At 40.3% G+C, this 24376-nt stretch overlaps 1 protein-coding gene across 1 annotated transcript; it reads right to left on the bottom strand.

Annotated features, from left to right (window-relative positions):
* Window positions 1-1106: 1106 nt before the first annotated feature.
* Window positions 1107-3365, bottom strand: LOC133866459 (3-oxo-Delta(4,5)-steroid 5-beta-reductase-like). Its single transcript, XM_062302994.1, has 2 exons — window positions 3190-3365; window positions 1107-2433 (listed from the first exon to the last, which is right to left on the bottom strand). The coding sequence occupies exons 1-2, from the start codon at window positions 3226-3228 to the stop codon at window positions 1300-1302; spliced, it is 1173 nt and encodes a 390-aa protein (XP_062158978.1). The 5' UTR covers window positions 3229-3365; the 3' UTR covers window positions 1107-1299.
* Between the last annotated feature and the right edge of the window lie 21011 nt (window positions 3366-24376).

Below are 24376 nucleotides of genomic sequence, written 5' to 3' on the forward strand. Positions count from 1 at the left end.
CACGAGTATTTAAAATACTCGTGTCAAACGGTTTGACACGTGTATCTTAATACACGTGTCAAAACACTTTGACACGTGTATTGAGATACACGTGTCAAATTTGACACGTGTATCTCAATACACGTGTCAACTTGTACACTTAATGTCGTGCACATTTGACACGCGTCTTACGCGTGTCAAAGTGCACGTGTCTAAATGTTTGACACGTGTATAGCACTGTACACGTGTCAAAATGCACGTGTCAAAGTGCATACATTTTTGTAGTGAACCCATACAGCAGAGATCACATGAACTACATTGCAATCCATACTGAAAATCTCTTGAACCACATGTCAAGTCATGAAGACACCACAATATTTTCTGCAGTACCTATGAATCACAAAGACCCTGCAACGACATCATCAACAAGCCAAACCTGTAACTAAAAGTTCGGGGTAATTATCTTTTTTCCCCATCAACTACTAGTCATTGTTAACATGCCCCCATGAACTGACACCTCGACCAAAAGAGAGTATCCAACTACCAACTTTACATATTTTGCACCCTTCCGTCAGTTTAATTCGTAAAAAAACTTAAATACCCTAACTCAAATTCAAAAATAACATAATTGCCCTCAACTTTTTTAAACATATTAATTTTAATATATTTTTTTTATTAATTACTGTCGGAGGACATTTTGGTCTTTAAACCAAAATTAATGCTCAAAAATGGCATATTCCGTCCAAGTTAACGGGATTCCCTGTCAGAAGAAGGCAAAGTATGTAAAGTAGGTAGTTGAATGCTTTCTTTTGGTCGATGTATCAGTTCATGGAGGCATGTTGACAATAGCTGGTGGTTGACAGAAAAAAGATAATTACCCATGCAAGTTTTGTTTTATCTTTACATCAAAGTACACTAACAGTATATAATGGTGTGTTGCACAACTATGTAATTATTCAAAAAAAAAAAAAAAAAACAGTTTTCTGCGAAAGAACATTTTCAATACAGAACTTTTTTCAATGGGAAAAAGGTAATTACCCATGCAATTTTGTTTTATCTTTACATCAAAGTACACTAACAGTATATAATGGTGTTTTGCACAACTATGTAGTTATTCAAAAAAAAAAAAAAAAAACAGTTTTCTGTGATAGAACATTTTCAATACAGAACTTTTTTCAACTACTGCTACCTCAAGCCCTCACCCAAAAGTCTACAACAAAAACAAAAATAGAAAGGGAGAGCGTGCTTCTCTCGCATGGTTATTATTTATTTAACAACAAAAAAATAAACCATTCCATCTGACATTGATATTGATTTCTTTCAAGGCACGATCTTGTAAACTTTCATCTTATCTATCCACGTAGTGAACGAATTTGTGGAGTTCCTGAACCCTGTGAAGCCATGTTCCTTGCTCTTATTCACACTGTCCACGAAATCACCCCCAGCCAGGATAAAGTCCGCAAACCACCACACCCCAACATCCTCCAACTTTGTGGGTTGCAGTTGATTCTCCCTCACAATCTCTTCCCACACAGGACCCTTGTCCTTCATCATCTCCACCAAGCTAACTTTCTCACCCCCCTCGAATCCGTACTTCTCAATCCCAAATCTCTCTGCCAACGCCTTCCAAAGATGCTTCCACTTGAACACGTCTCCGTTGTTGCAATTAAACGCTTCGTTCCAACCATTAGGGTCCACCACCGCCCATATTTGCTGCTCCGCAATAAGATCAGCATCCGAAGCCACGTAGTAGTCCTCCCAGAACGCTTTGCTTCCAGGAAATTTCAAGGGAAGCCCCTCGTGCTTGCATATAGCAGCGTATACGCAAAGCGTGCCTACTATGTTCATCAAGCTATGAGGGGAGAATCCGAATATCGTGTTGGGTCGGTGGATGGACCAAGTCAATCCCTCTTTATTCTTAGCTTCTTCAAATAAAATGTCTTCCTGAGTGTAGTAGAAATTCGGCACGTTCAAACGTGGCAAATCTTCCGTAAATGGTGGACTACGGATTTTGATCTTGCCGATGCTCTCGAAGGGTCCGACGTAGTGTTTGGTGCCGGTTTGGAGGCAGATGTGGTGGAGATTCGGAGCGTTTGGGATTACAGCGCGGAGCACGTTGCGGAACATGGCGCCGTTGGCCTCGCAGTTCTCGGCCTCAGTTGGTCGGCTGGCCCACGTGACGTAAAAGATGTGGGTGACATCCACTAATTGGGAAAGCTTGTTCTGGGTGTCCTCGGAGTCAGAGACGTCGCACTGGATGTATTCGACTGGATGGTTGGCGTTCCATGCGGGGCGCGGGCGACGAGCCACGCCATAAACCTTCCAGGGGCCTCCGGGGGTGTCATGGAGTGGGAGGATTTCGGCTAGGCTGTTGCCGACAATGCCAGTCACGCCGATCACCAGGCCCACGTTTTTGTAGCTTCGAGGTGGTGCTTCTTGGTCTTCATATTTGCTCTGCAAAATTCACGATAGCTGAGTGTTAGCATGTGCGCGTGTGATTAAAATTAGCATGTGAGCGCGCTTATCCTTGGTGTTTTACCGGACAAAGAAGAGGAAAGAAAGAGGAAAGGAAGTGCACAGCAGCACAGGTGCACTTTCCTCTTTACATCGAATAACCTCCAAAACTACGAGGGAATAGAGGGATTTAGATAAGAGAAGATTCTTCGCCTGGCTTGTGGGTCTGTTTCTGTTCTTTTGATGGGGGTTTTTCAAAGTTTTGTTCTGTTTCGGGTGGAGCTCAAACAAACAGAGGAAGAGATCAAAAACTCTTCACCAACACCCACTCGGTTAGAGCCAAGAGTCCAAGACAACCCAAAAATTTCCCCATCAACACCTCTGAAACTCTAGCCACAAGTGTTTCACTAAAATATCAAACCAAACATAGCACCCAATCAGTTGCTTAGCAAAATTCAAAGCTCACACAAAACACCCACATTCGGTTGGCCGGGTTGGGTATCAGAACAATTCTTTGAAGCCGAACAGTTCTCCTCACTCCCATGTTCTGAAGCAAAAGAGACGTTCCCCTTCTTCAAACGGCGTCAAGCTAGAAAACTACAAGTAAACGCCGGTCTGTTTGCATAACCGACAGAGTTTCGTAAAAACAATTTTCATTTTTTCTACGGCAGACGTGCTGTAGTTTAAACTCCAGCACTCACAATGATCGAAGCCAAATCCATTATAGAAAGAGTAAGTAATTAAGAGAGTTTGTACCTTTGCAGCGCCTGTAGCTCTTGCCCACCACCAGCTCATTCTGAGACTATTAGAGTGGAAGAAAGAAAAGGATGAAAATAACAGGAGAGAGAGCGGGATTGGGAGCAATAGAGACTTGCCCGACTCGATCTAAACGCTAAAGGTTTGTTTGAGTCGTCTATTCACCAGCTTTATGCTTCAGCTTATATAGAACGAAAAAACAAAAAAAAAAAAAACCTTCTAGAAAATAATGGAAGGCAGTTTGTCTACATAGATGACACGAGCCATGACGAATTTTGGAGAGCACCTGGCTGCGTAGGAGTTAATCGAATGGAATCGATTGGAACTTGTTAGAGTCAAAGTGTGGATAAGATTTCGTACAATGAGATTGACTGTTCACAATGTCGACATTGATAGATGACACGAGCCATGACGAATTTTGGGGAGCACCTGGCTGCGTAGAGTTGATGGAATGGAATAAATTTGAAATTGTTAGAGCATTCCATCTACGTTTTTATTTTGAAAGCTCCACAAAATTTTAAAGAAAATTTGCTCTATGCAGCAAGCTTTTTACTCTTTCCTTAAAATAGGTTATGTGAGAAACCCTTTTCAAATTTAGCTCACAAATTTTATGAATTATTCAATTTTTATTTTTTTTGAAAAAGTACAATTTACCTTCTTGAAGTTGACATGAATTTGCAATCCTAATACCAATGTTTCGATAGCGTCAATTGCAGCTTATAAAGTTTAAAAAATTTGCAGTTCACGCCCTTTATCCAATTGCTCTGTCTAATGAGAAGAAATTGCACCCACGTGGGCGGCACGTGACTTATAGTCAGATAACATATGTTAGTGTTTTAACTTATACATTTTAAAGGCTCGCAATAAGCCTATTTTGACCGTGCTAGAGCAGATAAAGAAAAAGTTGATGAGAAAATACCAAGCTAAGAGGAATGGCATTCAAAGTCTGATAGCGAACTTAACTCCTAAAATCCAAAAGAAGTTGGATGCAATACTGTATGAATCAATGGACTGTGTTGCCCTATATGCTGGTAATGACATGTTTGAAGTAACTGGTTCAGATGGCAAACAGTTTGTAGTGAACATGAGGAGAAAAAGTTGTGATTATAGAGTGTGGGAAATGTCTGGAACCCCCTGTGTGCATGCATGTGCTACTATTCGACATAATTGTAAGAATGCAAAGGATTATGTTGATGAAAACTTTACTGTGGAGATGTACAAGAAAGCATATGAACTAGTTATGTACCCAATGCCCAATCAAAAGCAGTGGATAACAACCCAGCATGACAAGTTAGAACCCCCAATATCAAGAGTGGCCCCGGGTAGACCAAAGATGTTAAGAAAAAGACAAGTTGATGAAAGTAGAGATTCGAAAAATCCAAATAGAATGAGAAAATTTGGTGCAAGGACAATATGCTCCATCTGTAGGGGTAAAGGGCACAATAAAATGGCATGTCCGATAAGAAGTACCCAAGCAAGTGTGGAGCTGCCTACCCCACTTCCAGCAAGTGTGAGTTTATTAGTCTTTATTATCCTTGATGTAATTATATACTATATGCATACTGAGAGTCTCACACCTTATTTAACTCATTTGGAATAGACACAAAGTACCACCTCAAGAACTCCTACACAAGCTACAAGAACAAATCCAATCCCACCGCCTCCACTAGCAAGAACAAATCCGGTCCCACCGCTTCCAATAGTAAGAACAAATCTGGTCCCACCTCTTCCACTAACAAAAACAAATCCGGTTTCACCTCCTCCAATGAGACGAAAGACACAAAGGGTCACAGTTATTTTTGAAAAGTCCAAACTGGGTCCCACCATACCTATTGATCTAACTGAAGGTGAGAGTAATGCCCGAAGTGACCCTGCAATCTGAGGTGGCCCTGCAAGTAGCGGTGCGAGAACCAATGGGACAACAGATGATTCGGCATCCAAAAGAAGGTCACACGCCTTTTTTAATGTTGATGAGGCTTTATTTCTCATGCATTCATAGGCGTCACACTTTATTTGAGTTCTTCTAGCTTTGGAGTGGGGTCGGTTGATGTGGACTCTCCTGGTCCTTTACTTTCTTGCGCGCTTTTCTCCCTCCATCAGGGGATCGAGAGGGGACAAGTGCTCCAGCCCCTTATCTCCCAAAAATTTTCTTTTCTTGTAATTTATTTTTTGAATATCCTTGTTGTCCACCCTCAATCACTCATTAAGGAGCAAATTATTTTTCAAAAGTACTGAGATTTATGACTCAAGCTATTGAAGTAACGGTTTATGACTCTGCCATAGTTTAAACCTTTTAATTTCAGCTTTTAGGTTTAGGTTAAAGGAGAAGGGAGAAGACGATGACAAATGACACATAGGGTCCGTTTGCGTTTGCAATTTTAAAAAGTGTAATTTTAAATAACGATTTTAAAATGTGCGATTTGAAAAAGTGATTTTTTTAAAAACGCAGTTAAGTATTTGGCAAATCGCAGTTGAACCTTTAAAATCACAAATTAACCTTTAAAATTCTGCATTTTCTGAAAAGCGCCATCTAACCTACAATTTAAAAAAGTAGATTTTTCTGTGTTTTTAAATCTCAATTTTTTAAAAACGCAATTTTCAAAAGATTTATATTTTGCGATTTGGTTTAAAATTACACTTATTGTCTACAAAATCGCAATCTCAAACGGATCCATAATACCATTTATTAGACGCAACATTTAATTAAGTTTGTTGCTTGACTTTTTAATACCACACACACGCTATATTAAGGGTCCGTTTGGGTTTGCGATTTCAAAAAGTGCGATTTAAAATAACGATTTTAAAATGTGCGATTTGAAAAAAGTGATTTTTAAAAACGCAGTTAAACGTTTGACAAAATCACAGTTTAGCCTTTAAAATCGCGAATTTACCTTTTAAAATTCTGCGTTTTCAAAAAAGCACCATCTTATCTGCGATTTGAAAAAGCAGATTTTCTGCGTTTTCAAATCGCAATTTTTAAAATCGCAATTTTTAAAAACGCAATTCGCAAACGATCTATGTTCTGCGATTTGGTTTAAAATCGCACTTATTGTCTACGAAATCGCAATCCCAAACGCACCATAAGCCTACAGACTTGTTTTTTTAATATCTGGAGCCCACTCTTTTTACTTAAGCGTGCACAGGCTACACGTTCTCTGGAGAAACCACCATTTTTAATCTGCAGGGCCACCAAACCAACTCAAGGCAACTTTACTCGTCAAAAAAACAAAAACACTTAAATGACAACTTTAAAAACAAAAGCCTAAACCATATAAGGTTTCAAAGGGCATCGAAGCCAAATTGTGAATTGCTATTTTAAACTTCTACAAAACTCTGGAGTTGTTCTTTCAAAATGCTAAATTTTTTTTTTCTTCAAGCTGTTCAACAATTTAAATCGATTGCTTTTTGATAATTTTCATTTTTTAAAAAGTTCCAAGTACATAATTAAACTTTTATATTTATTAATATTTTATATTTAAATTGCTAAATCAAAATAATTGTTTATAAATAAATATAATTTTTTAACATTTTTTTATTCAATGAAATATGTAATTGTAATAAAAATTACTTAAGATTATATAGCGTAACAATGATTTCATTGAGCTTTAATCAAATTATAATCAAGCTCGTCTAAGATAAATTAAACAGAAATGCCAGTAGATCATTGCTTAAAAACAAAATATTCTCATTACCATCAAAGTGATATAGACCAAATATGAAAACAATTGAATAAATTAACTCTAGGCATGAAAAAATAAATTGGAAGTTACATTTATGTATTTTCATTAGTTATATTTTTTAATATTTTTAATCAATTTTTGTTTACTTTATTTTTTTCATTAAAAAAAATTAACCCCCTGAACAAAAACTCTTGACTCCGCCACTGCCCTCCATCATATGTTGGGTCTGGATTAAGATAGTTTGTCATGAGCCTTTCTCAATGTTAGGCTTCATTTACTTCAATTAGTTATTGATGTTGGGCCACCGCCGAGCGTCATGGAGGTGTCTTGATCGCAATGATCGGGCCTTTCTAGACTCGTCAACCCAATTGGTAACGAGTCGAGTTGTTGCTCCATTCTCTTCATGTCACATGTTTCGGTGGTGAGTCGATGATGGGGTCGTTAGCCTTTTGTATGGAAATCATGATTCATGGCTGGGTGGTTGACCTCGTTTGTTTGAGTTGGATTACTAGCTTCTTAACGTGGTTGTAGAATTAACAGCCTCCTTCAGTCCATGCCGAGTGACTAGTTGCTCAATGGCATGAGTGGGGTGTATGATCTTGCTCTGATCAATCGCCCCATAAAATATGATTGTGGGTGCATTATCTTACTTTGATCGATTAACGGAGTATTAAGGGCTCATTTGGTTTGCGGAATAAGTCCATTGAATAGAATGATTATTCCATTACAATAGCTATTCTTTTATTTAGTATGGACCTATTCCTTGGAATAGCTATTCCCTTACGAAGAGGAATAGTTATTCCTATCATTTTTTTTTAGAAGAATAGCTATTCCTGAGGGAATAGACAACTTTTTTTTTAAAAAAAAAAAACATATTTTTCTTTAATTTTTCCAAACTAAAAAAATTTAAAAAAAGAATTTAGATCAGATCTTTGAGTGGCCGACCACCCAAAGATCTAAGGTCCAATATTTAAAAAAAAAAAAAAAAAATTGAGTTTTTTTTTTTTTAAGAATAAGAAATCATGTGGGTTTTTTTTAGTAATTTTGAGTCAATTCCAATTGTGGTATGTGTTGTCACCAAACTAAAGAGTTGGAATAATTATTCCATTCCATTTTTCTTTATTTCCAGTAATAACTATTTATTTTTTAAATGAAATACCCATTTCGCGAACCAAACGAGGCATAACGATACATGGTCTTCCTCTTACCAATTGCCCAACATGGTATGATATGTCATACATGACATTTCTCTAGTCAATCGCCCAATGAGGTACAATTCGGGTACATATTCTTGCTCTGATTAAATATTAATTGCCCGATGAGAAATAATTTGGGGTACATGATCTTGCTCTAATCAATTCTTCAATGAGATATAATTTGGAGTATATGATCTTGCTCTGATCAATTTGATGATGAGATATGACTTGCAGTACATGACCCTGCTTTGGGGAACATGGTCTTGCTTTGACCAATTTCTCAATGGGCTTGTTTGGTAAGGGAAGATGAATTGGTAGTGGGAGTTAGAATTGATAGATGTGATATAAAGTAAAAATAATTTGTATAAAACAGTATAGTGAATTTTTTTATTTAAATAATAATAAAAAAATTATTTATGTGATATAAAGTTGGAATGTTTTGAAGTTAGTTATTTTTGGGATAAGTGAGGAAATGGAATTCTCATTCACCTAGGGTGTGTGACCTCGCTCTGGTCATTTGCCTAATGAGATATGATTTGTGGCACATGGTTTTGCTCTGATTAGTTGCCTAATATGATTATATATATATACAGACACGTTAGTGCGTACAAACATACTTATAATCGAGCTTTAAATGAGTTTGAATGAACCGAAGCGGAAGTCATTAGTTTGAATTCTACCTTCCCCTCTCATGTGGACATGTCAAAAAAAAAAATAATAATAATATTAAAACTCAACCCATTTATTAAACCAATTGAAGTCTAGCCCAATTTATATGAAGTAAGCTCAAGCTATTAATAAACATCGAAATCTTGTTGTTGTACTTACGAAATGGACATCATCTTGTTGTCGTTAATTTTATATTGCTTTATCATAAACTGTTGAGCCAAGAAAAACTTGGGCCATTTCAATCGTCGAGTGAAATTGATCGTGTTCACCACTTTCACTCGGACACTATCAATTCTTTTACAAAATTTGGACTTGAGAGACGAACAATTTTATTTTATTTATTTATTTTGAAAAAAGGTCTCCATTCAATTAGGCTTTGAGCCTAAAGCTTGTGCTGCCCAGCGAGACATTGGACCTATAACTTTGCATGAGCTTGAACTCAAGTTCTATATTAATTAGCCCATAACATGTGATATGCGCGAGAATCTTTATTATATAATTTAATTTTAAAACTTAAACACATTTTTATCGTACTTTTCATAATAAACTAAAAAAGATGTGTAAAAAAATCCATCAGACTTCTTTAAATATATATATATATATATCACACACAATAAGGGTTATACACACACACACACAATAAGGGTTATACATAATACATCATTGAACATAGTGACACAATTACACACAGAATATTACATGAATGTATAAATCACATAAAATTTTATTATCGTAAGACTCTTAATTTTAGTTTAATCCATGTCAATTAAAACATGTTAAAAAATTTGACCCTATAGGTGTAGTTTAAAATGAAAACTATAAAGAAAAAAAAATAGCAAGAACAAAACTTAGATTGTGATTATCAAAGAATTAATAGAAAGTTAGCAGGAATCTTTATTAGTGTGGTACCAAAGATTATAATTTAATACAAATTATAAAACTCATATAATTCTGAATATTCGGGAAAAAAAATATAGGGCAAAATAAACAATTTTTTTTTTTTTATGAATACAAAATTAACCAAATCTTTTAATGCAATCAAAGAACTCCTCTCTCCTCATATTCAATGCTTAATTATCTGTTTAGTATTTTTAAAAGAGTTTCTGCATCTTTTCTACACAATAATCAAATAATTATTTTTTGCATTCTTTTGCTTTTACAGCACCAGCAATTCAAAATCAACTTGTCTACTCATCAGCAATTCAGCATTACTTTTGGGGAGTGATCCTTGCACTCTTTGAGCACAACAATTATAACACCCCAAATTTTTTTTCAATATTTTTTTGGGCTTAAAAGAATAATATATATATATATATATATATATATATATATATATATATATATATATATATATATATATATATATATATATATATATATATATATATATATATGTATATATATATATGTATAGATGTATATATATATATACATATGTATATGTATATATACATATGTATATATATATATATATATATATATATATATATATATATATATATATATATATATATATATATATATATATATATATATATATATATATATATATATACATATATATATATATATATATATATAAATATGTTTAAAAAAAAAAAAAAAATCAAATCATCAGTCCTCTTGAACGGCGTCGTTTAATTAAAGAGGTATTTTTTTTTTCTCTCGCACGACGTCTTCCACCTTTCCCATCTTTAAAACAGAAACCATGGACACCTTGCAGAATTTCAGCCATTTCTTGCCATTTTTCAGTCCAAAGAAAAACACGTTGAGCCCATGCAATGCCCCTTTAAGCCACGATAGCTGCATTTTTCTCCTATTTAATCACTCCCCTCGCCATGCATCAAGGCATCGGCAGAAAATTCAGTCCTTGGCCATTTCAAAACTTAACCCAGCAGGTATTCTTTTCCTCTTTGTTTCTTTCGTAAGCTTCTGGTGATTAAATTATGGTGATGTAGAGTATTTTAGTTCTGTGGACTCTCTGCTTTTAAATCAAATGACCTGTGTTGAGTTGAAGCTTTAATTTCTGATATTAGGTTGCGATTATTTGACTCTTGAAGTGTTATGTTGCTGGAAGTTTATTTTTTATTTTTATTTTTTTTCTTCTCCCTTCTTTTTCGTCGGTTGGACGCCCCCTTAGCATTTCTTTTCCTTCCCCTGTTTCTTTCTTCTCTCTTCTTTTTCTTTTCTTGTTTCTGAGACAGAGTTGGGTTGAGGGGAGAATTAGAGAAGCCGAAGAAGGGAAAGGGGGGGAGAGACCGGCCGAGTGAGGGAGGTGGGGAAGAGAGAAGACCCAGCCGGTGGGCTAGCCACCGGACTGGGCGGACGGTACCGCAGGGCCGGCCGATCGCGGCCCCTCGCCGGCGACGCCACCGGAGGGCGTTTTTCCGGCAATTTCTGGCTCCCTGTGTGTGTAAATTTTTGGGTTTTTCTTGATTTTCAGAATATGGGTTGAATGGGTCTTGAGAAATTTTTGATCTTGTTTCTATTTGGGTTCCTTGATTTCTTTTCCTGTTGAGCCCAACTGAGAGGAAGAGATGAGGGAGAGATCGAAAGAGGGAGAAGAAAGAGAGAACCGGTGGGTGAGCCACCGGTTGGGGCGGACTGGAGCAGTGGGCCGGTAGGCCACGGCTCAGCGTCGGCAAGCTGCAGGGGAGTCTGATTTTCGGTTTTTCAAGATGGGTTTTGTTGGTTTCTTTGTTCAGATTTCAGTTTTTGTTTGTGGGAAGTTTCTTTTGGTTCGTAGAGCAGAATGGGTTTCGGGTAATAGGAAACAAAAATCTGGGTTGTTTTTCAGGCAGAGGAACCGAATGGGATTGAAGGATTTTTGGAGTTTTTTTTTTTTGTGTAGAATTCAGTAGCCACAGAATGGGTTAAAGGACTGATTGGGTAAAAATTCTTTTTGGTTCGGTCTGTGGTTTGAAGATCCCCTGTTTCAGTTGGTGCTGGCTGTTTGGGATTATAGGGTTGAATTTGATTGGGTTTTGGATGTTCTCTTTCAGTTGTAATTGGCTAATTAATTGATTTTTTTTGGATATGTTGAATGGTCTTATTTTCTGGTTGATTGTAGACTTATTTATTGGGGATTGGTTTGCCGAATTGGGCTTGTATGTGATATTGTTGGTAAGGAATCAAGTAGTTTTTTTTAGAATATTTCGGAGGATAAAATTTTTTTAGCAAAACAAATGAGTGCTGTAAAATCTTTTTTTTGGTTTGTTCAGTGTAGAAACAGAATGGGTGCTGGATATTTTCTTTTTATGATTATCTTTTGGCTTAGTTTAAATCAAAGAAGTCATTTTAAGTTGTTAAAAATTTGAATTAATTCATATGGCAGTATCATATACTTGGAAAACTTGGAGTGAATCCACATCAGAATAGTGAATAACGTAATATGATTGAGAAGAAAAATATGACTTCAGGCCCAAACAGTGACAATTGTTTTAATTATTTGACATGGTATTTAGTCCAACTTCTATAGACTATATGACTGTTACATGGTGCACATGCATTCAGACTGGTCATCATTGGACCATTAGCCAACATTGTGCTATAAGTGATTTGTCATAATCAATATGGACTTTAAGGTTCTTTAGCCTTACTTGTATCTTTCAAATTTGCCATTGAACATGTGGAGAATATTGGTTTGATGCTTGCTGTAAAATACAGTAGTCTTTTAGCTAATCTAATTCAATATATTATGCACCGAATTTGATTATTTTATCCTCTAAAAATATATTCTTGTGATCCAATCTAGGAAGGAGGAACTAGTTACACTCAGAAAATCCAGGTAAGGAAACACAACCCTAAAAACCCCGGCAAGTTTTTAAATAAAATCTTGTCAAAGGAAAAATGTCGGGAATTTTCGAAAGACTTTCACTTTAACATTAATTGTTCTATTATCTCAAGTATGAAATAATGAATATGTTATTTGTAATCACATGAATGAATGGAGCTGGTGATTATATGCTAGATGTGCATAATGAGAATGAGGATGAGGATATATGTGCTACATGCGCACTATATGAACATGATGATGAAATTATGATTGAATACTTGTTTTATGTGCACCACACAAAGTTTTGTCACACGGTACCATAATGCTGTGATCCGGATCTTATAATGATTATAATGATGGGTAGCGGGGCAACCACACCAAAAGTGTGGAGCTATCGGCCGGGGGGTTCTCACCTAGGGAGCTTCCTAACCCGGCAGCTCTCCCCTGTGACGACAAGATGAGCCATGGGTCCTTCGGGATCGGTCCTATGGACGAGCCCAACGTGCACCGCTCATGGTAAAAATGCGGAATTGGTCCAGTGGTAGACAAAACTTACACATTATGAACGATAATTATGAATACACATTTCTCATTGTTACTGATTTTTTTTTAAATTGTAAATTTATTTTATATTATATTTTATGTTTTGTTGTGTTACTTACTGAGTTGTTGAACTCACCCCCTTACCCTTACAATTCTTTTCAGATGGCGCTTCATATCATCATCCTCATAGCGGGCGTACCCATAGGGGTCGCTACCTATGATGATTCACAGTTCTGGCCCATTGATGCCGATCAGTGGGTTTATGTTTGTTTTGATAGCCCGTGATCATAACGTTTAGTCAGGGATTTATTTTTGTTTATGTATAGTTAATGACACTGCTAGTCCGGACCAGTTTGGAGATAGTAGAAGTTTCCTCCAAGAAGTAGTTCGAAGACCGGATTGATTTTTTTGTATATGAACAGTGTTTTATTTTGTGATCCCTGACTATTTGTATTAGCTGAAATATTACTAAGACTTACTATATATGTGAAATTATGAGTATTAATCTACATCTTGTGTTTATTGTGTCATTCTCTTTAAATATATAAAGATTTAAATTCGTGGATGATTTTATTTTTCTCAAGTTCACGTATCCCCTTACATTCCAAAAACGGGGGCGTGACAACAATGGTACAACACCAAGGCACATTGGGGTGGGACCCAATTTGTAGGCCACACCTCAATGTGCCTTGGTGTTGTGTCATTGTTGTGCATTGTGAGTGTTTTGATCATTTCCCATTACTTTTTGGTTACTCAGCAAGAATTATTAATTATTGCTTACCTCTGTAAATGTACTTCCTATTTTCCCGAAATCCCTTTCCCAAGGCAGATTTTGATGTCTGCTCCTAAAAGATATAATAGCAGATAAACAAACAAAATTCAGCATCAAACTAACTCCTTTTGAGGTAAAATTCCTCTTGCAAACTTGGCTCTCACAGCTGTTACAGTATATCTATCACTACCAAAACGCATTCTGGGTGTTCAGCACATTCTGTGTAACAACTATGTGCCAACAAAAGAAATGGATAAAATAGTAAGCTAAAACTAAAATGAAGCCACAATTAAGAGAATCAAACCATGTCACATTACAAAAACATGCACATTTTTTTTGTTAAGTATCAAAACATTAGCCAGTATGGGAAAAAAAAATCGCAATACACTAACAGACACAAAACAAGAAGTAATATATAAAAGAACAAGAAATGATTGAATATAAACAACCAGTTCGACTGTTCGAGTATACAGTTTGTCAACTCTCCAAATTGCTTCAAAGGGCTGTCTTTGCCCAAGTACAAAAGTCCAAGCATGGAGAGCTTGCAATAAAGCACTTCCAGCAAAATTTATGAAACAACATGTGTGTTGGGGATAAAATTAATCTCAAAGACACATGGATCCTGATCTTGAAACATCTTGGTGTTACGTCTTGGAGATTTGTTAAGAACAGTAGAAAATGTTGTTTAGGTATAATGACGCCTTGGTCTTATAGAACCTAGTTACGGCAAGGAATATACCGAGACCTCCAAGTATAATCGGAGCGAACATGTCTCGGATATTTATGCCTCGGAGATTTGACAGAAACTACAAGATCATACACGAAGTTTGAGTTACAACCCGATATAGAAGAATGCCTCGGAGTGATAACACCTCGGATAATATCATCTCGGTATACTAACATCTCGTATCTTCCACAACCCTGTTATGGTGCAGCAATATTCCGAGATCTCCTAGTCTTTTTGGAGCAACCATGTCTCAGATATTATCACCTCAGGGGTTGCTCGAATTGCGCCGCGGTTGTCTTAGAATATGATAAGGCCAGTATCCTAGAAGATCAGGGATAGGCCTCTATTCTATAATTAATGGGATAAGGTAGATAATGACATAGAATTAAGACTAAAAAGGTACGAATGCAATTCAATTTGAACTCTGCAGCCTCATTCGAATTCCCTGAAGATAAGGTTAGGGTTCAACCAGACTAGGACTCAAACTCCTAATCCAACTGGGCTTCAAGGATTCTAATAAGACTACAACTACCGGCCTATAAATAAGACCACCGCACCAGGTATGAAAATACATGCATTCTCTGTGCTTTTGAGATTACAGATATTCTTCAGAAAATCGATTTAGATCTGACTTAGGCATCGGAGTGGGCGTAGTCGGCACCCCCGACTAGTTGTTTGTTGTTTTACAGGAATCAAGGTTTGCAAGAAGCGGCGAATCAATTGGAGACACGTCACCATACCGGAAACTGTACCAACAGTTTGGCGCCGTCTGTGCGAACCGACTAGTTGTTCTTACGAAAATCAAATCCGTGATGGTGACTACGAGACGTTCCAATCCGGTCCAAAACGAAACCCAAGGAGAGGTGCTACCTACTAATCGGGATGATGTCCGCGGAGAAGCAGAATCTGCTGGTCCAGAGGCCAGAATAACCCAACTAAGTCAATAGTTGGCCCAGGCACAGAAGAATGTGGAGGATTTGCTGGCTCAGAATGCTTTGCTCATAGCTGCTCAGACTCCGCCACCATTCAATCACGATGCGGTTGAAGGAACAAATCCTGATGGAAACCCCGAAGGGTCAGGGGAGAGAGTCGTGCAGCGGAACGAGGACCATGTGGAGCCCACTAATCCGGTTCCACCTACAGACTCCGAAAAAAGGCTGCAGAAGATGGTCCTAGACTTGGGCGCAAATTATGATGCACTATTGAGAACTATTGATCAGAAACGTGACGGGAAGGAGTCTCTCGTTGACAACCTTTTTCAGCACAAGGAGTCAATATTTACCGAAGAAGTATCCAACTTCGACCTGCCCGGAAGGCCGAGACCCATTCCAGGAGATCCACCTCCGCGCTTGGCTCACAAATATTGTGCCTTCCATGATTCATATGGTCACCTGACCAAGCAGTGTGTGTCACTGAGGCAGTTGATTGAGAAGTTCATTGAGAACGGGAAACTAGTCCGATTTCTCGTCAACAAGAGAAATCAACAGGAGCGGGACCAATACCCGCGGCCAAGGAGAGAAGAAGATCGGAATGAAAGAAGAAACTATCAACCGAGACAAGAAGAAAGAAGAGGAAGAAGCAGAGAACCATCCCCTCGGCCTCGGAGGGACGAAAGAAGGGAGAGAAGCAGGAGCAGAGCTCGGGTGGAGCAACAAGGCAACCTTCCTATCATCCACACCATCTCGGGAGGATTTGGAGGAGGAGGCGAGTCCAATTCGGCTCGGAAGGCATATGCCAGGCAGCTGGATGATTTCAAGGTATATTCGGTCCAAAAGTCCCCAAAGTCTCGGAAATATAACCCTCTGATTATAGGGTTCTCGGATGATGATTATGCTGAAGTCTCACTTCCGCACACAGACGCCCTTGTGGTTACCCTAACAATAGCAAATTATCAGACTCGACGGATCCTCGTTGACACAAGGAGCTTGGCTGATATTCTGTTCAAGTCAGCCTTTGATCACATGGGAGTCCCAAGAGAAAAGGTGGTCCCGGTCTCATGCCAATTACAGGGTTTCGCTGGAGAAAAGGTGTTGCCTCTCGGATCTATCGATCTTCCTGTGACAGCGGGAACTTATCCGAGGCAAAAGGTCATCATGGTGAAGTTCTTGATAGTTGACAGAGTCTCGGCCTATAATGCCATTATCGGAAGGACAGCTCTCAACGACTTAAAAGCTGTGACCTCAACACCACATCTCAGTATGAAGTTCCCGACAAAAGAAGGAGTTGGAGTGGTTAAGGGAGACCAGAAGGAGGCTAGGCGTTGTTACAACTTATCCTTGAAAGACACCCCGAGGCAGCACAATCTGGGTGAGAAAGCTAAGGAGGACGGGAAATAGCAGTCACTGTTGGGGGAGCCTGTGGAAGGCTTGGAGGAGTTCGAAATAGGTGACTCGGGAAAGAAAGTTCATATAGGCTCACAACTCCCCCAACTCGTGAAGGAAGATCTGGTGGCGTTCTCAAAGCGCAACAGTGATGTATTCGCCTGGAGCCATGAAGATATGCCAGGGATTGATCCCTCGGTCATTGTCCATAAACTAAATGTGGACCCAAATCATCGGCCTGTGAAATAGAGAAGAATGACTTTTGCCGCCGAACGAAATCAAGCTGTTGCAGAAGAGGTAGAGAAGTTATTGAAAACCGAATTTATTCGAGAAGTGGATTATCCCGAGTGGTCGGCCAACGTGATACTGGTGAAGAAGTCTAATGGCAAGTAGAGGATGTGCGTCGACTTCACTGACTTGAATAAGGCATGCCTAAAGGATAGCTTTCCTTTGCCTCGGATAGATTTGTTGGTCGACTCAACGTCCGGACACGAGCTCTTAAGCTTTATGGATGCCTTCTCGGGATACAATCAGATCTACATGCAAGAAGCAGACCAAGAAAAAACTGCTTTCATCACAGACCGAGGACTTTACTACTATAAGATGATGCCCTTCGGTTTGAAGAATGCAGGAGCCACTTATCAGCGACTGGTGAATCGGATGTTTCGAAATCAAATTGGTAGAAACGTTGAAGTATACGTAGATGACCTACTGGTTAAAAGTATTCAGGCAACCAAACACATAGAAGACCTCTGAGAGACTTTTCAGACTCTGAGAGAATACAACATGAAGCTTAACCCTACAAAGTGTGCCTTCGGAGTTTCTTCAGGCAAATTGCTGGGGTTTATGGTGTCACAGAGGGGCATCGAAGCAAACCAGGAGAAGGTCAGAGCTGTCCTCGAGATGGAAGCCCTGAGAACAACGAAACAGCTCCAACGATTGATAGGAAGGATTGCGGCCCTGAACCGTTTCATATCACGGTCAACAGATAAGTGCATTCCCATTTTTAAAATTTTGAGAAAAACATTTTATGTGGAGTGAGGAATGTGAGGAAGCTTTCGGGAAGTTGAAGGAATACTTAACAAAACCTCCATTGTTGAGCCGCCCGACCGAAGGGGAAATACTCTATCTCTATTTGGCAATATCCGCCTCGGCGGTAAGCTCGGCGCTAGTCCGAGAAGATTCAGGAGTTCAGAAACCTGTTTACTTTACGAGTAAAGCATTACATGGAGCAGAAGAAAGGTATCCCCGGATCGAAAAATTGGCATTCACTTTGATTATCTCAGCCAGGAGATTGAGGCCATACTTTCTGGCTCATGCTATTAGAGTCTTGACCGAGTATCCGATGAAGAAGATTCTGTAAAAACCTGACCTTTCGGGAAGATTAGTCAACTGGGCAATGGAACTCGGACAATTTGATATCGAGTTTCATAATGGGAAGCAGTTTGATTGTGAACCATTCCGGAAGTGGTGTTCGGAGCTTCGTATCCGAAACTATTATGCCTCGGTACTTTACCCAAAGGCGAATGGTCAGGTAGAAGCGACGAATAAGACCCTGGTGAAGACTTTGAAGAAAAAGTTTGATAAGAAGAAAGGAGCATGGGTTGAATTCGTTCCAAAGGTGTTGTGGTCGTACCGAACCACAAGAAGAACTCCAACAGGCGAGACACGGTTCTCACTTACATATGGGGCTGAGGCTGTGATACCAGTCGAAGTAGGATCTCCAAGCTTTCGTGTAGCTTACTACAATCCAGGGCTTAACGACGAGAAGGCCAAGGTATACCTAGATCTTTTGCAGGAGAAAAGAGACGACGCTCAAGTCACATGGGCAGCATATCAGAATCGAACAGCTCGGTATTTCAACAAACAAGTGGTCCCCAAGAAGTTTCAGCTCGAAGATTGGGTACTCAGGAAGATGAGCTTAATGACGAAAGATCAGACGAAAGGCAAAATGGGACCCAAATGGGAAGGCCCCTATAAGGTAGTGGGATGCCATCAGAAAGGGGCTTACCGCCTGATGACCGAGACAAGGAAGATACTCCCGAGATCATGGAATGCCGAACACTTAAAGAAATATTACATGTAAATCTTTGTTTTTCTCAACAATTTTATATTCAATAAAGAAGGTTCATCTCCAATTCATATCAACAATTGTAAAAGTCTAGGAATTAGCCCGACTCCCCCCCCTCGAACGACTCAAAAGAGTTATGGGGACACTTAGAAAAGAATCCACTTGCATCTTTTCCTCGGACAACCCGAGAGGGTCATGGAAAGGATGCAATGGGAGAAACCCCTCGGTTAGGGGTTATTAACGGAATAACACTACGAATGTCCGATTCCTTTCCTCGAATGACCCGAAAGGGTTATGGGAAGGATATTAAGGCAAGAAACTTCTCAGTTAGTCCAACACTGAGAGCAAAGAAGAGCAGACAGTCCTCTGGTATTGATTGATCTCTGCTAAGAATAAAGCAGCAATCCGAGGCAAAATGGAAGCACTTCTTCATCAAACTTCTCCAAAGATGATCAAGCTACATCAACGTCCATCTGACTCCTTCCCTCGAACGACTCAAAAGAGTTATGGGGGGATGCTCAAGAAAGAATCCTCCCGAATCCTTTCCTCGAACAACCTGAAAGGGTCATGGAAATGATACAAATGGTTAAAACTTCTCGGTGGGGGGTTTCCGAACGACTCAAAAGAGTTATGGGGGGGATGCTCAAGAAAGAATCCTCTCGAATCCTTTCCTCGAACAACCTGAAAGGGTCATGGAAATGAAACAAATGGTTAAAACTTCTCGGTGGGGGGTTTCCGAAGGATGAGGACTAGAATCCGCCCGATTCCTTTCCGCGAACAACCCGAAAGGGTCATGGAAAGGATACAAAGGGTTGAAACCTCTCGGTTAAGGGTTTTCGAAGGATGAGGACTAGAATCCGCCCGATTCTTTTCCTCGAACAACCCGAAATGGTCATGGAAAGGATACAAAGGGTTGAAACCCCTCGGTTGGGGGTTTCCGAAGGATAAGACTAAGGATATCTAGAAAAGAATCCTCCCCGAATCCTTTCCTTGGATAACCCGAAAGGGTCATGGAAAGGATACAAAGGGTTGAAACCTCCCGGTTGGGGGTTTTCGAAGGATAAGGTTATGGATATCCCGATTAGAATCCGCCCGAATCCTTTCCTCGAACAACCCGAAAGGGTCATGGAAAGGATTCAATGGGAAGAAACCCCTCGATTGGGGGTTTCCGAAGGGATAAGATTAAGAATTGGTCAAAATCCTTTCCTCGGACGACCTGAAAGGGTTATGGAAAGGAAACCATGGCAAAATTGAAAGTCTCCGGAAGGACAAGAACCTTCAGGATAGTTCGGCCCAAGACAAGAAACCTCTCGGTTGGAGGTCTCCAGATGCTATGAACATGGATCATCTAAATTCAGAAATAAGGAAATTGAAAGGTTAAGACTTCAATTCAGTAATTTCATTTCATTGATATATAAACTCTTTTACAGATAACAAAGATTTTAGAAATAAAGAAAAATTCAGTCCCGAGAACAGCTTTTAGCTTGCGGGATTGTCAAGAGGATCCTCTCGGGGATCCGGTGCGTCGTCACCCCAACTCGGAACGTCTGGCATGAATTCTTTACCGAATTCGTCCATTTCTAAGATTGCTTCCTCAGGAAACCCAACCAGTTGCGGCCCAACTGTTTCGGGGTCGAACTTATATTTGGGGTTCGTTACCAAAGTTCGAAAGTTTTCGAAACCCCAATTGCATCCCCGAGCCCAGCTCTGGTCCCGAAGGAATGGCACATAGCTCAGTTGCTTCAGATAGCGCTTCAGTTTTGCTTGGCCCGCGTCATATCTAGCCCTAAGCCTAATTAAGAGACTCTCTGAATGATCCTGCGCCTTAACAACTTTGTCTCTTTCAGCCTCAAGCCTTTCAACTTCGGCCTTCAGCTTGTCCTTTTCTGCCTCAGCATTTAAGGCATTCTTGAACGCTTCGGAGCATTCGTTCTGCACGGCCGACAAGCGAGAAGACAACTGATCTGCACGATCAAGCTCGATAGAAAGACTTGCAACAGAGCGAGTATACCGCTCATTTGCCTCCAATACTTCCTTCTTCAAACGAGCATTGGCAGAGCGCTGCTCGGATATAGTTAAGTCCCGGGCAGCAAGCTCTTCATCTCTAGATTGAAGGAGGGCCTTCAAAGTTGCCACTTCCTTCTCCAGACTCGAGACTCGAGCTTGCATTTCGGGGGCTGGAGCAGTAGGTTGCACCTGACGATTTTCATACCTCTGCCAGAGGGCAGTCATCTTCACCAGAAGATACAAGAGAAAGGTAGGCAAACTCAGGATTAAGAACTAAAAATTGGTTAAAATGAAGGCTTGTTCTCGGAAACTCACCTGATAATGAGATATAAGGATGCCTTGCGCAATTTTGTCGGGGGAGGAAACCCATGCATTTCCTAAGAACCCTTCCGGAATCAGATTTTTTATGGCCTCCATTGGATGACCAAGAAGGCCTCGGCCCAAGACCTCAAAGCCTGCGGAAATTCTGGAAGAAGAACTGGGGCCTACAGAGGGAGCGGCTTTCGCACTCGGAGTTGCCTCAGACTCAGAAAGCCTTAATTCAGAAGTGCTGGCCTCGGTATGGGACCTGTCCCTAGTAGAAGCTTCGGGATGCAGATCTGCTTCGGGAGTGGTGGCCTCGGCATTGACCCTCGATCCCTCAGGCTCTCCGAGACCAACACCCGATGTATCCTGAACACCCGCTCGCTGAGAAGTCTCTGGTTCTTCGGTATTCCCCCTCTCAGTTGTTTCTGTTTGAGCTTCGTTTGGGTCAGGAGCTGTACATGGTTCTTGGGGGGTTTCATGCCCCATTTCACAATCACAACCGGGGGGGTGGTGGAGTTTCTAGACGCTCTGATGAAGGAGTCCGAGGAGTGCCTTCCTCCACAAAGTCTTCGATCGAAACTTCATCTCGGGGAGTGCCAACATCCTCATCCCTCTCTTCAATAGATTCACCACCCGAAGGGGCAGACTCTTGCCGTACCTCCTCGGCGTCAGAAGGCCTTATGACCGCCTTACCCCACATCCGCTCAGCCTTCGAAATTATTTCGACAAGACGATCTTGGACACTGAATTTCCGCTTCCTCACCGGATGTTTCACCCTACGTGTGACTTGCACATTATGGGCCTCAGGTCTCGGTTCATCCCCCTCTTCAGATCTCTCTGGTGCCGGACTAGTTACTGTGGAAGCTCCGACATGAGTTTCCTCAAGAGGAGTATCGGGGCCCTGGTACGACGCCTCGGAGCAGGACTCATCCCTTAAAACAAAAGGGGGCGTAAAACCAGCTTCTTGTGGAGATGAAACTTCCGGAACGAAACCCCGAAAGCTCGTTGATCCCTCTTCGGTATTGGTTCCAGCCATAGACACTCTCGGAGGGGTTCTCTTCACACCCGAGGCAGCCAAGGGGATTTTCTGCTTCTTCCTCAAAGGAACATCCTCAGGGATTTCTTCGGCTCGGACAGAAGGTCTCTTCTGGATGACAGGCCTCGGAGATGGAGGCGCATCATTTCTTTTCTTGACCGCCCCTCTTTTGGTGATTGTCCTCTTGTCTCTCGGAATATTGTATCCAAGAAACTGCCTCAAATTCTCCTCGGTCACAAGATTGTCGAAATCGACTTCCTTAAATTTCTCAGCTTTGACCCTAACTGCAGACCAATCACTTATCTTCTTAACATCCTCCTGGTCGGATATACTAAGTGAAGGGGTCTCGCTTTGATCAGGCCGTAGCAATTGCCAAGTCCGAGGCATCCTACGGTTCTCGGGCAAAAGAGTACCTTCGGGGCATTCCCATTCCCCTGAAACTCGGAAAAACTGCTACTCCCAGAACTTGTTGTTTGTTAACCCACTCTTGAGTTTGATGAATATAGGAGGGTGACGAACACATAGTTCAATCATTTCCTCTGAAGTCTGCCTTGGTCTATAAATATTGAAAAACTGCAGAATCTTCATCTCCTTCTTCAACACGAGCCTCCAAAGGATGTATGAAGCGAACAAATATCTCCAGGCGTTAGGCATGATCTGACTAGGAGCTACCATCAGAAAGAGGACAAAATCCCGAGCAATCTCCGGAAAAGGCAACCGGAGTCTAGCAAAAACATCCGCTCGAATAACGTGATGTCGCCGCCGTCGATAAGCCGAGCGTCAGTTGCTTGATAAAATATCCTCACTGTTTGAGGAATGTCATAGTTCAGACGCAGAACACCCTCATGCCTTTCAAAAAGGGCAGTTTCCACCCTACTCTCCAGAGGAGAGAGGTCTACGTAGCCATCAGACCTTTTAGTTCGGGCCCGAGATGTAGCAGGAACATTCAAAGCAGCCTTCTTAGGAGCCATTTGAAAAAGAAAAGGAGGAACAGAGGTTTCAGAGAAAGAAAAGAACTTAGGAAGAGGGCGACAATGGAGGATAAAGAAGGAGAATGAGAATATGTCGAAGAATGAATAGTGAAAGTATTCCAAAACATTAAATCCACCTCCCACGTGTCCGAAATATCAAAGGGCGCCATCATGTCAATATCTCCGAAAACTGAAAAGGCGCACGTTCCATATCCAGGAATTAAATGGCACTACCTCGATAATATCGCGACATGATGATAAAGGACGGCGGTACAGAGCTGACGTCGTTATTGGAAAAAGAAGCGGTAAGGTTCAAACATTTAAACTTTTGAAAAGACGCGCCTTTGACAGTAGCAGGTACAGGTTGGCAGGCGACGAATAATTCTCTTATTTCAATTTATTTTTGAAATTAGAGAATTAGGGGGGTGACTGTTGGGGATAAAATTAATCCCGAAGACACGTGGATCCTGATCTTGAAACATCTCGGTGTTACGTCTCGGAGATTTGTTAAGAACAGTAGAAAAGGTTGTTTAAGTATAATGACGCCTCGGTCTTATAGAACTCAGTTACGACAAGGAATATACCGAGACCTCCAAGTATAATCGGAGCGAACATGTCTCGGATATTTATGCCTCGGAGATTTGACAGAAACTACATGATCATACACGAAGTTTGAGTTACAACCCGATATAGAAGATTGTTTCGGAGTGATAACACCTCGGATAATATCAACTCGGTATAATAACATCTCGGATCTTCCACAACCCTGTTATGGTGCAGCAATATTCCGAGATCTCCTAGTATTTTCGGAGCGAACATGTCTCGGATATTATCACCTCGGGGGTTGCTCGAATTGCGCCGCAGTTGTCTTAGAATGTGATAAGGCCAGTATCCCAGAAGATCAGGGATAGGCCTCTATTCCATAATTAATTGGATAAGGTAGATAATGACACGGAATTAAGACTAAAAAGGTACGAATGCAATTCAATTTGAACTCTGCAGCCTCATTCGAATTCCCTGAAGATAAGGTCAGGGTTCAACCAGACTAGGACTCAAACTCCTAATCTAACTGGGCTTCAAGGATTCTAATAAGACTACAACTACCGGCCTATA

This window comes from Alnus glutinosa, chromosome 4 (genome assembly GCF_958979055.1).
Source record: "Alnus glutinosa chromosome 4, dhAlnGlut1.1, whole genome shotgun sequence".
NCBI classification, from domain to species: Eukaryota; Viridiplantae; Streptophyta; class Magnoliopsida; order Fagales; family Betulaceae; genus Alnus; species Alnus glutinosa.